Source organism: Drosophila hydei, unplaced genomic scaffold, assembly GCF_003285905.1.
Source record: "Drosophila hydei strain 15085-1641.00,03,60 unplaced genomic scaffold, DhydRS2 tig00000426-arrow-arrow-pilon, whole genome shotgun sequence".
Classification (NCBI taxonomy): Eukaryota; Metazoa; Arthropoda; class Insecta; order Diptera; family Drosophilidae; genus Drosophila; species Drosophila hydei.
In genome coordinates, this window is record NW_022045728.1 from 100393 (window position 1) to 113953 (window position 13561).

The 13561-nt window shown below is 37.6% G+C and overlaps 1 protein-coding gene across 4 annotated transcripts in view; it reads left to right on the plus strand.

The window, feature by feature from the left end:
• Positions 1-13561, plus strand: part of LOC111593076 (mannosyl-oligosaccharide alpha-1,2-mannosidase IA) — a 63503-nt gene that overhangs the window by 15671 nt on the left and 34271 nt on the right. The window contains exon 1 of one of the 4 annotated variants that reach the window (XM_023305655.2): positions 7240-8320. The exons of the other annotated variants lie outside the window; for them this stretch is intronic. Coding sequence (XP_023161423.2) covers positions 7631-8320 — 690 coding nt within the window. The 5' untranslated portion in view covers positions 7240-7630. Of the gene's footprint in view, positions 1-7239; positions 8321-13561 lie in introns of those variants that run through there. 4 annotated transcript variants of the gene reach the window in all.

Consider the following 13561-nt stretch of genomic DNA (forward strand, 5'->3'; position numbering starts at 1 on the left):
ACAAAACGAGTTTGTGATTACCTGTGCAATACCTGTGCTTATGCTAGCTGTGTGCGAATGGCTCAGCTTTCATGTGTTACAGCAAACTCAGAGATTTGCGAATTAAAAACTGAATTTCAGCAAACATTGTTTATGACAACTCTTTGATTTAATATTCAATTTGCATGTTCAGTCGACTAAGTCCGGCAAAATGTTATGCATTATGTTGCTGTTGTGGCAGTCAACAGGAGGCAAATGCGACACTAGGAGTTACAAGTGGGAGAGGCACACACACATGTGAATTTATTTAGATGTATATATATACATATATGTTTATATACAGTGACTTGTCAGACATGTCTGGCACTTTGCCCACGAGCTGCGACTCAGACAACCACTTGAAATGCAAGGCGCAAATAATTTTTATTAATTTTGTATATGCCCTTATAAAGATTTTATATGTTATATATATATATATATATATATATATATATATATATATATATGTATATATATATATATATGAATATATTCAGTCACAACATATTAAATGACTTTTGTGCGTCTGTTGCTTTCGAAATGCCTGACTTTTGGCTTCATGTACATATGACGGCATTGCCTAGATCGAGCTGCTATATAAATCCATTCGAAATGCTTGAGTCGTAGTAAGTGTAATAATATTCAAATGAACTAAAGAAGTTATGCACAGATCATTGAATGTATCAGCTCAGCTGTCGACGAGCGGAACTTGTTCAGGAACTCTTTTCTTGAGTTAAGCTGTTCGTGAACTAACGTTCTGTTAAGTTGAGTTGAGTTGAGAGTGGTTCAGGAACTGAACCAAGCGAACTGAACTTGTAAGCTTTGAACTTAATGAGCTAGAATTCACTTTTGCTGCTTATATATGAACCAGTTCCGCTTAATATCGGCTCATGTGAACGTTTTATAGCAAGAAACGTACAAAACTTGAATTTTTATAGACAAATTTAAAGAATTTTGTAGTGCATTATTATAATATACATCAGCAAAAAAAAATATATATATATATATACAATATATATATATATTATTTCTAGTATTTAAATGCAGTTGGCATTGGATTTTCGGCATTGACAGTAACTAATTAAGGTCTGCTCTCTGACTCTTCGTTTCGGTTGCGATTTTTGTATTGATTTTACTTGGAGGCAGATCTTTTGTTGGCAACTCTGAGCCATGTAAAAGGATTGCTCGCTGCAACTGCAGGCATTGGAATTAAATTGAAGGAGAGTATCGTGTTGACTGCTGCTTACCAACTCAAATGGTCAACACAGCGGTACAGCAGCAGTAAAAGCCAGCAGCACAGCAGGGCTATTGAAAACGGGTCACATGACAGAAGAACTATGTGCGGCCATAGCCAATGGACATGCACAGAACTGACTCACATTTGCTTCTCTTGCTGCTCTTTTATTGCTTCAAATTGTGCTGTGGTGCTGTTTTAATAATTTAATGTGCTGCAATAGAATGCTGACTGACAGCTGGCTGTTAGCTGCTTGCTGCTTGCTGCTAGCTGCCTAACTACTCCCTGTCGAATTAAATGTCCTCTTCTCCGCCATATATGCCAAGCGCAAACATTACGTATACGCAATGTCCAACAGCACAATGCAGCAGCAAACGTTGAAAACTCAAGATATCCTTGAATGTATGCCCCTTTTATATCAATCTCTATGAGCCTATATCAAATTGTACGAGATATCAATTTTAAAGTCTAAATGCAGCTGGTTAGACCACAAGCACAGCCTAAAGAGGATATCTTGCACTAGATTGACAAGCTCTATATGTGTGATATATCAAATTGTGTAGTGTATTTATCTTGAAGTTAACAAGCATATTGCCTATAGCATACATCCTCTCTGCTTACAGTTTATGTCATATTCAATAGCTGTGAAGGCTTACGGCTGATGCTTAATACCAAGTCAAGCAATCAGTGTATGTTGGGCATATTTTAGTCACGATTTGACTAAATGCATACCCCAGGGTTGTCAATTGTATATTCTAGACATATATATCAAATTCTATAGGATATATATGACTTCAGTTGATTGTCTAGGTACTTGCTTACAGGGTATATACCAAGCGACCCTCTCTAGTTTCAGAATATCCAAAATATCTATAGCTTGAACTTGTTTATAGTGTTTATTCCATTGGATCACTCTTAGCTTCAGAATACTCAAATGGTATAGGATATATGTGACTTAAATTAATAATCAAGTTACTTGGTTACAGAGCATATCCCAACTAGTTTACAGGGTATAGCCGATGCGAGCACTCCCTATTTTCGGATAGTTAATATATCTGTATATTTAAGAGTTTCCGCAACTTTCGCTTTTATCAAATAATTATATCACTAGAATTGGCAGACTTAAGTGTAATTTGCTGTTAGCCAACTTTTTGGCTGTTACGTCTATTCGAATTGGGGCTTACTATATATTTTATGCCTTTGCTCTGTCTGCTGCGTCTTCTTGTTGCATTCTGTTTTATTCAGTTGCATTTGCTGTTGTTTTTCCTTTGCTTGTTGTTGTCTTGTGTCATTTGGCACTTTTTTGTCCGTGAAAATTCGTTGGCAGGTTCATTTCATTTTGGCCACGTTTGTCGCTGCTGCTGCAGCAGCACAATTCCATTTAGGCTTAGCGCTGCTTGCTGGCTTCAGTTTAGCAGATGTTTCCCCTCTCTTCTTTCCCTTTCCACTATTTTTCTTCTTTTTCTTTTTTTGGTACGCTGATTTACATCCAAGGTTGCACTCTCACGACATGTCCTTGGCTATTTGCAGCCGTCTGTCTCGGTACCCATTTAGAATCCGAGTGCGTCTCTATCTGTGGTTTCAATTTCTCTAAAAGCCAACTGAACTCAACGCATACACACTTGGAATGCGTCTCTAATTAGTAGAGCTGCTTGAAACCCTTTGGGCCCCTCTCTGAGACGTTACGTGAGGCTGCTGGCACATCTGGCACATCTGCTCAAGAGCTGCGCATCTCATTCACAAGTAATTATAATGAGGCTTCAGATTGTTGTCAATACGCAATGCGCAACAAGGATAACAGTAAATTGTTACGGCCTTAAAGCCTGACGCATATAAAACATTTTAATTAGATCATTTCTATAGTTGGCAAGAAAATCGAATATTTGCAGTCATTATTTTCAGGTGCCGATTGGCGGCAAATCACATCAATCCAATTGGGTTGTGTTTGTTGTGTTCATAAATGATAAATTAGATAACAGCACATTTTTGATTGCCCACTCAATGACAATACAAATACAGTTTTCCAAGAAAATCCGATGAGGCCAATTAGTTTACGTTCGCTGCTATGCATAAATGTATGAAGTAATAGCATAATCGCAAAATTCCAGCAAAATTCCAATCAGATTATTTCTCTCACTGTAACACAGAAATTTTTGTATATTTGTGTTTGTATTTATATTTGTAGCTTGATTTTTAATTGCTGCCTTCACAGCATAATCATGAATTTCCAAGAAAATGTGAAAGAATTTATGTAAATCAGAAAATAAGTGAGTTCATTTAGCAACAGATTAAAGACAGCTGCCATTGAAATTAATTTATAAATATTTATAAAGACAAATTTAACTATATTTAATATAAAGCGTGGATCGTCTTAAAGCGCGCTTATGATAAAACCTTGCACTTAAAAATTTTAATTTCTAATAGAAACAAATTTTAAAATATGTGAAAATTTTAAAAAATTTATTTGAGTTAAAGTAAATGTTTTTATATTCGTTAACAAACTTAAAAAATTATATTGGCTATATTTCATACAATTTATAGTATTTAAAAAAAATATTAGAATAAAATTTAAAGAGCTTAAAGTTAAAAAAACAAAATATTTAAATGAAAATAATGAAATAAATACATTTCTATACTCGTTAACTAAGTAAAATGAGTATATTAGCTTTTTTATATTAGAATCATAATCTAAATAATATAAATATTTAGAAAACAATTAAAAAAAATATTTTTGATGCTAAAATATGAAATAAATAAATTTCTATACTCGCTGACTAAGTAAATGAGTATATTAGCTTTTTGTTAAAAGATTCAATTGCTGTATAGTATAGAAAAAAATGTAGAATAAAATTTAAAGGGCTTAAAATTTAAAAAATAATAGATACATATTTTTTTAATTGTATTTATTTTTTATTTAAAATTATTTACACTCGTTGACAAAGTATAAAGAGTCTATTAGCTTTTGTTTGCTTACAATGTCTACAGCTACAAACTTTGAGACTCATGTGCTTGCTTGTTTGATAAAATATTAAGATTTGTTGTATATCTAGACTGGAGGCGTGGCAGGTTCGTCCAAGTTTTACAGCTTAAACCGCAAAACATGACAAGCATATTAGCTTCTCTAAAGAAACTTCTTCATCGAAAAAAAAAAACTCGCAACTCGACCTCGAGCAGAGCATTGTTACTTAATATATTTGATGATTTAGCGCCAGCTCCATATGATTAATGATATTTACTTGCGGACAGGATTTATAAATATTTATTAGCAACATTTGTGCGTGCCGCGTTGCTGCTGCTGCTGTTGTTGTTGTGGTTGTTGTTGCAGATGATCTGTTTGCTTTGGTGCCGCCAATGAAAAAGACATCAGATAGTTAATTATTAAATAATTAATAATAATCTAACGTGCATGTGATATGTCAGCTCTGTTGACAGGCGGCCAACAGCTAAGCCTCGCATTCTGTTTGCCTATGCGAATGGCCACATTTCCATCAGACGGGAGTGTGGTCGCTTTTGTTTGATTATATATTATATATAATTATATGTATATATATATATATATATAGTCAACTGAAAGGAGTTGGCGACGAAACAACAGTGCAAATGGGAGAACAAATCAATGCTGAAAGTAAGGATTAGATTTGGTTGGCAGTAATGCAAGCAGATTAGTTTCCCCTGGGTCAAACATTTGGCTCACATATCAAGTCGAAATGAAATCCAAATAATAGATGACATGTTATTAACTCTTTTGTAATTTCACAAAATAATTCATGCACTTTAATTGAAGACTTGACGCTGTGTCCGTTGGGTATTCTGCTGCACATTCGTTCACATTACGTATACGAGGCGTTGCGCACAAAACTGTGCTATGCAAAATTTCAATTTACTTACTATAATTTAATAAAGTTGCCAACGTCCTGCCACACGCACACGCACACACACAGCGTGTCCCTGCATAAATGCAGAACTTATTCTTCTACTCTTCCGGCTGGTATTGTCAGCAGCAGCTGGGGTGGGCCATGGTTAAATTTATGTCCGTAATGCAATCTGTTTGCTGGTCTGCCGCCTTGAGCACCACCAGCGAAAAGCTGTTGAAAATAATTACTCAAAAGCTGAGGCGCAACTCCTCTGTGCCCCCGACGCTGCTCGCAAAAATCACGCAAATATATCTCGTGTGCATTTGCATGAAAACCTTTTATGCATTCTCCTATTATATGGCTGTAGCTCACCTTAAGTACTGTTGGCTTAAGTGTAGCTGCGAACAACAATGAAATGAAATAAATGCATCTCAGCGCACAACATCAACTATAGCCAAGCCAAGCCAAGCCAAGCCTTGCCATGCCACTCACACATAATAGTTAAAAGTGCTATTTTGTGTGTGTCTAAGTGGGATTAAGATTTTGGCCACCAAATGCAATGGTTTTATCAGGCTTCATTAGGCACTCTTCCCGCCGCATACATGGCAACAGAGAGTTTGCCCGGATTGACGTTAAGATCTTTACAGACGATTGGGGCTTAGAAAAAGAAAAACTGTGCAAGCCAAGCTCTTACGTTGTGCTTCCTCTGATGCTCTTCAAAGATATGCCATTCACATAATTATTGCAAAGCAATTAAGAAATTGAACTTCTATAATATATATATATATATTTTATATATATGTATATATTTTTATATATATATATATATATTTGCTGAATCAGCTTCTTTTTTCCTGCATGCTACCCTTTTAGATGGCTTAGCCTTCGTCTGAGTCTCGCTTTTGTTCTGTTTGAGCGTTTTATTTTCATGGGATCAGCACACACGTGCTTGGACTTCACTCGGCGCGTCTCAGCGCCCACTCCGAAGAGCCTCAGCTGTGAAATTGAATTCGAATTCGTGTGGCTTTTTGTACTATTTGTGGTTTGGGTTAGACTTTCGGATTTAATTGAGCGGCATACGAGAGCTTTGACACGCTTCCACACGCACGAATGTATCATTCATACACCAGAAACACACATACACTCAAACACACACACACACACATACACTCACACACACATGCATAAAGCGAAGAATTCGCTTAATTGAATATTAACGCCTGTTGCCTAGGCGAAATATTTTCGGGCAAATGACATCGGCGAGTAATAAAATCGTTGCGCCCCACAGCTCCACGGAGACTCCCCCAATCCCTCCTAACTCCTCCCTCCGCCATCTTATCTCATCTCATCCAGTTTTCTCACGTTCGACTCGGTCCGACTGCGTCGCAATCTTGAGCTTTGTTTTCTTTTTTTTTTTGTTCGCTTTGTATTTCTATTTATTTCAATTAATGAAGCTGCGTCTTCGTTGTTTAATTAATTTGAAGACGAAAAAGTAGCGCCCTTAAATAGTGGCAAAGCTGAGCATAGCTTGGATATTTGTATACCCTATATCCAAACATATGAATGGGTCTATAGAATGGCTTAAGGGCGATCGAAGCTTTGCTTCAGCTTAGCTAGAAATTAGTCAGATATGCGTCAGTTACAGGGTAGCTGCCAGTCGAAGGGCAAGTTGTGTGTGTGTGTTCTTTTTTTGAGAGGAGGCTTCGAATACAAGAAGTCAGCGAAACTAAAGTGGATTACATTGAGTAGCAATGCAAGCATGTTGAAGACGTTTTAATTAGTGGTTAATCAGTGGGAAATTGTCGTGGCATAGGCAAATGAGTTGAGCTTGTGTCTTTGTCTCATGTCTCCTTTGCCTCATGCCAGCAAAAGCAACGCAATATAATAAAGAAAGCAAAGGCAAAGCCCAGTCAAACTAATTGCAAAGACAATAACAATATCAGCAAGCTAAATACAATCTAACGCAACAAGAACAACAACAAGGCAACAACAACAACGCGACGTCATGCAAGTTTGCTTGGCGCAGCGCGCAGCTGCAGTGGGCAGCAGCAGCAACGGCGGCGGCGGCGCCGGCGCCAAGGTGAACGTGCAGCTGAAGTTATCGCAAAAGCAGCAACAGCCGAGAGCGAGAGAGTGCTGAAGCTGCGAAGAGCGCAACGGTCTCAAAGCAATGCGCTGAGTTCAGCTGCGTCGCTGCAGTTGCATTCGAGTTTCAGCAGCGCAACGCGGCAGACGTTGACCACAGCGGGCGGCAGAGTGCGAAAGCGAAAGCGAATCGAAACTGAAACCGAAACCGAACCCGAACCCGAGCTCAAGCCCCAGCCGAGCCGAGTGCAGCCGAATGCCGACCAAAGGCGACGGGGCTAAAGTGCAAGCGACAAAGACTAAAGCAAAAGCAACAGAAAAAATACCTAACTGTGTTTCACTTGAGACAAGCAGAGAAAAACTGTATGTGTGCGTTGTTTCGAGCGATAACAATCGATAAACGATAACTCCGACTAACCGAACCAAGTGTGCGTACAAAATGTGCAGCCGAAAATGCTTTCGCATGCCCACATTAGTCATCTGCGGCGTTTTGCTGACCATTGTGCTGGTCTGCATAACGGGCATCACCCTAACCAACAGCATCAACATATCGAATATCGTGAAGCTGCGCGAAAAGGTCGCCAGCGACTCGGCGGCCGCCAATGGCGGCCATCAGGCGGCACAAACGCGCGCCGCTCTCGTCGAGCAACAGTACTCGACGTTGCAGCAGCATCATCTATCCAAAAGCGATCTCAATTATATATCAGCGGCAACGCATCCCAGGAACTTGCAGCGCATGCTGGGGACTGCACAGCCGCAGCCGCAGCAGCAGCAAGCCCAGCAGCCCAATAAAATTGTTATTGAAATTGGTTTAAGAAGCAGCAGCAGCAGCAGCAGCAGCAGCAGCAATGACAGCAGCAGCTCAAATTCAATTGGCGGCGTTAATCTAATGCCGATGCCGCATATGCTGCAAGCAGCCGATGCACTATTGGAAGGCAACGTTGATTCCATATCCTTGCCAGCAGCTGCGCCAGTTACAACGCCAACACCACCCACAACAGCAGCAGCCACAGCAACAACAACAGCTGCAGCAGAAACAACAACAACAGCAACAGCTGAGCAGGTCTTAGGCATTGCTGATCATAACCCGGCGGGCATTCAATTCGAGCGCCGCGCACATGTCAAACAGGTAAATTAAAGGTCCGGCACGTCGCACACAACTCCGGAAAGATTTATAATCTAGTAGCTGTCATTTGGTATTGTTCGCTCAATTTTAACGGCGTTTTCAATTTTCAAACTTTTTGTTAAATTTCTTTTTGACGAGCTCTTTGTTTGTTATTGTATTGTTGTTGTAGTTGTTGCTGCTGCTGTTGCGCTAATCATTACCAATGCATTGTCATGCATGCAACAACAACAACAACAACAATCGTCCAAGCCATTACAATTATGTCTCATCTAGACATTATAATAGAGCTTTAATTCTAGGTAAAGTTGAACAATTATTCAAGGATTAACTATAGACGATTTGGTAAACTGTCAGTCAATGCGATGCAGTTCCATGTGTCAACTCTAACTAGAACTCTAGCACTAAATAGATCGTATCTAATGCGATTGCACGTCCAATCCTAAATACCCGCATCGAATTTGATTTTTTTTATTTATATATATATTATATATATATATATATATATATATATATATATATAAAATTCGATGCGGGGATTTAGGATTAGTTATATTTATCTATATATTATATTATATATTATATTTTATATTTAATATTTCATATTTTAAATATATGTATATATATATATATATATATATATATATATTATTAACTAATCAATATTATATATACATATATATATATATATATATATATATATATATATATATATATATATATATATGTATATATATATATTCTTGATTAGTTAATAATGCCATCTGTAATTCGTATGCATTATTACATCTTTTTTGATCTGATCTCTTCTTTACAATCTAGCTAGATTATTGATTGATTGAAATACGTTTGCATAGTTTCTGATTTAGTATACATATTTTTAAGCAAGTCACTCGAAACTATAATTGAAACATTCTTTCGCAATTATAACAGCTGTTGTTGTATATTATATTCATAACTACTTCATTCATCATTCAGCAAGTAAGAATGTTGAATGCGTAATACTCGCTACCCGTTCCAAAAATACTTCAACTATTTTAATAAATTTAGAGCCACGATTAGCCACGCCCCCAATCTGCGCAGATATATTGATATTGGCTTGTCTAAACATTTATATACATATATATATGCCAATACGGCTCTAGAGCATATATTCCCTGTTTCAAGTCTGACATTGCCTAAAGCCAGTATACCCACTTTTGTCTCGTGAGCGAGCATAAGCGTAAGCACGTTTCAAGCCAAAACCGAATTCAAGCGCTTGGAAATGCTTTGAACCGATCACCGATCGTCTATCGAACAGCTATGCCGATCTCAGACAGAGAACCAGTTGATTGGAATCGCTCTACGACCAAAATGCTTCACACAGCGCAATTGCACTTCGCGCTGCCAATTACTAAGCCAACGGCAAAGCCAAATTAACTCTCTACAAATGATATGTGAGCAGTTGGTCGCTGCCTTTTGGCTTTGCTCTCTCTCTCTCTCTCTCTCTCTCTCCCGTCGCATCTTGGTGGCTGATTACAATAATTAGCATAGTTTTAATGACACTTGGGAAAATGAAAAACAAAAGCAAAAACTTAACAAAACTTTAATATAAAACAAAAAAATCAATTGCTTTGTTGTTGCATCTTGATGGAGCGGCCGACCACTAAATCTCTCATCGCGCGTTTTTCCAAAGCTTCTTATGTCGAATCCGATTGCTGCCTCCGTCTCGCTCACTCTACGAGCGTCGCTGGGGGCCATGGCAAAGTTCAGGCTAAAGCTTTGGCTGCTGCGACTGCAATAGCAAATGCAAAGTTAAGTGCACGAATGAAAACGGGGCGCGAGAGTCGAGCTGTGGCAGTTGGCGAGAGCAGGAGGCGGCGGGGGCAGAGCAGTGAGTGAATGTTGTTGTTGAATGCTTAATGCTAAAATAAAAAAAAAACTTATCGCTCCGACCCGTGGCAGCCCCCTCTGCCAGCAGCCGCCGTGGCCCGATCTGGCTGGCAATCAGTCAAAAGCCAACGCTAAGCCAATTAAGTTTGCAAACTTATTCCGTGTGAAATTAATTACTTGCATTTTTATTTGAGTGTAGTATGGCTATGTGGCTGCTCGCTGTGCTGAAAGGAGACGGAAGATGCACACACAATAAACAAACAAATTAAATTGATGCATATTTAATGCGGTTTTCACTCATTTTAGCATTTCCGTTTCCTTATTCCAACTGATCTCAATAATTGAGCGGTGTTCAGGCATGAACATACTGTAGTATATTTAATAACGTATTCATAATACCCGAAGCGATGTAGAGTATTCTACATATAAATGCGTCATATGCCTAACATATGATAGTGTATACTAAATACGCATATAGTGACATTTGTCCCTACGCATAAACATAGGGCGAGCGCAAAGATAAACAAATGTAATATGATCAGCCACTTATGGTCAGACTACAGCAGCGCGGGAGATGCCGCGTACGCACTGCCTAAGGTCTATGCCGCTTGCCTAATGTTTATGCCATATGCACTTATATGCACTTATATACAAGCTATATATAAGAAGCTACATAGCGGAGAGCATAGTATGTCTCCCGCTTGGAGCTCCACTCATTACATAATGTACTTAGGTTAAGAGACGAAATACGCATGAGCCAGGGTATAAGAACTCCTGCTCAGACGAATAAAGATCATTACACAACTGAACACCACCACAGTTATTTGTAGTCACAAGCGGCGTAATTCGTTAACGCAAGACCTAAGGATATTAACATAAATCTAATCTAATAAGAAGTTCAGTTGCTCCTAGTTTCCTCTGTTAGGCCAAGATTTATCTCAATCTGTCTCTTCATTTAAGTTGATCTCGGCTTCTTCTTGAACTAACGACAGATAAATTCTGAAGCATACATTTCCCTCCTCTGTTTATTTTAATACTCGTTCACGAAGTGAAATTGAGTATATTGGCTTTGTGCGCTCTCCGTCCTGCTGTACGCTTGAGTGAAGCTAATGAATTGGATTTGCTAGGTGAAATTTGCAATTTACATTCGCTTTGACATCCCCAAATCAAAAAAAAAATTGGATACATAGCCACGCCCATTCTTCCACAGCTGCACAGCTAGATACTTATAGCCTAACGCCTAAGTTACTTGCTCTATTGATTTCTTAAATATTATATATGTATATATATGCCTCTTAGGCAGAATTCCAACTCCAAAGTTCAAAAGTTAAGCAACTTCAGACACGTAGATCAGAACGAGAGAGCGAGTATTATGCAGTCGATGGCGCCCGATTGCAGCGGTCTTAGCTAATGAAATCAATTAGGCTCTAATATATGTTTACAGATTGCAAGCTTTATTGGTTATTCCATATTTTGTTAATAACTCAAGCTCTCTCTTCATCTCTGTCTCTCGCGCTCTCGCTGACATTGTGCGCCTAACGACCTGGCTTTTGGCAGCCCTTCAGCGTTTCGATTCATGGCCTTTAGCCTCGGCCAGATTGGCCCGGAGTTGCTTGTTATGTTTTATTTAATATGCTCATTTTTCATACACAGGTCATCCCATTAAAGTATATGGCATACATTTCGGACTAGCCCCGCAGTAAAATTGAGGCGCGGCTGACGCGCTCTCTTTCGCTTCCTCTCTCTCTATCTCTCTCTGCAGCGACGCTTGTAAAAGTTTCTTAATAATAAATTGCTTAACTTTTAGGTAAACAAAATCACATTTGACCCAAGGGGGTTCTGTGCCGAACTTTACTGGGAACATTCCTTAACGCTCTCAACACGCCGTCGGCTCGTCACGTGCCCTATATATATATATATATATTTATGTGTGTGTGTGTGTGTGTGTGTGGGGAGTTCACAAAAAATGGACTAAACGATGATCTCGTTATTTAAATTAAAATTATTATTGGCTCGCATCAGTTTTTCGCATTCCATTGCACTCAAGTATTTGTGATAAACTTGAAAATGTGCCTCATTTCATCAAATTAAAACAGAGACGAAAATGTTAGAGTAAATAGCATACGAGAATTAAAAAAATATATAAAAATGCTCGTTAATTACTAAAATATTTTAATTAATATTTTATATAATTATAAAAAAATTATATGTGATTTTTTAAATATTTAATTATTATTTTATAATTATGAAATATAATTTTAAAATATTTAATTAATATTTTATATAATTATATATTTATGAAATATTATGTTTAAAATATTTTATTAATAATATTTTATAATGCTACATAATATTAAAATATATTTGTATATTTATATTTATTCAATATATTTTTTTGATATTTAATATATAATATTTCAAATTTAAAATTAATATTTTAAACAGTTGTATAAACATAATATTTTGATAATAATTAATATTAAATAATAATTAATATTAAATAATAATTAATATTCAATAATAATTATTAATTAAATTTAAAAATATTTGTTTCTGAAAATCGTTTGAGAAATTTAATTTAAATTTAATAACTAACTATTTATATATATTACATACAAGAGGCCAAATATCTCAACATAAAATTTATAAAAAATTATGTATGAAATATTTTTTCAGATCTTAAGCAAACTTTTTTATGAATAGTGTTTGACAGTCGCAGCTCGATGCGATCGATAATAATTGAAATGTTATAAATTCATTTCAAGATAATTTATTACCTTTTCGTAACACGAACATAATTCTGCATTTTCCTTCTTGATTATTGCGTTAAGTGTTAAGCGAATTCCCGTTAGCTATTTCCTGTTCCATTTTCCGACATTCTCTGTTGTTTGCCCCAATCAGTTGGGTAGCAATACGCATCCGTCATGACGTTGCATATTTTATAGCAACAATTGCAATGCAAAGCAGCTTCTTTAAATGGAAAACACGCGCCGCAGCACCGGCTGCTGGCCTCACCGAACTGAGCCAAACCCCAATCTAAATCCCAATTTTCCTTTTCTCTGCTTCTTCTATTTGCAGGTGAGTTGCAACTGTGGGCTTTCATGCGGCAAATGTGGCATAAGTAAAAGCTGCCTGGAATGCTAAGGTTTCACTCTGATAAAACGCGCTACACTGAGTGCAATATTGTGGCAGGTAGGTGACAATGGGGTAGAGTCGAGGGGTCGGAGTTGGGATCGGGATTGGGCCGGGCAGCGGCAATTGGAACTCGGGCTGTTGACTGTTGGAATAATAAGCTTCAATTTGGCACAAAGCGGATATGGCAAGGACACGGAATGTCCAATGTCACGAGGAGGCGTCGTCATAGGCAAGCAAAAA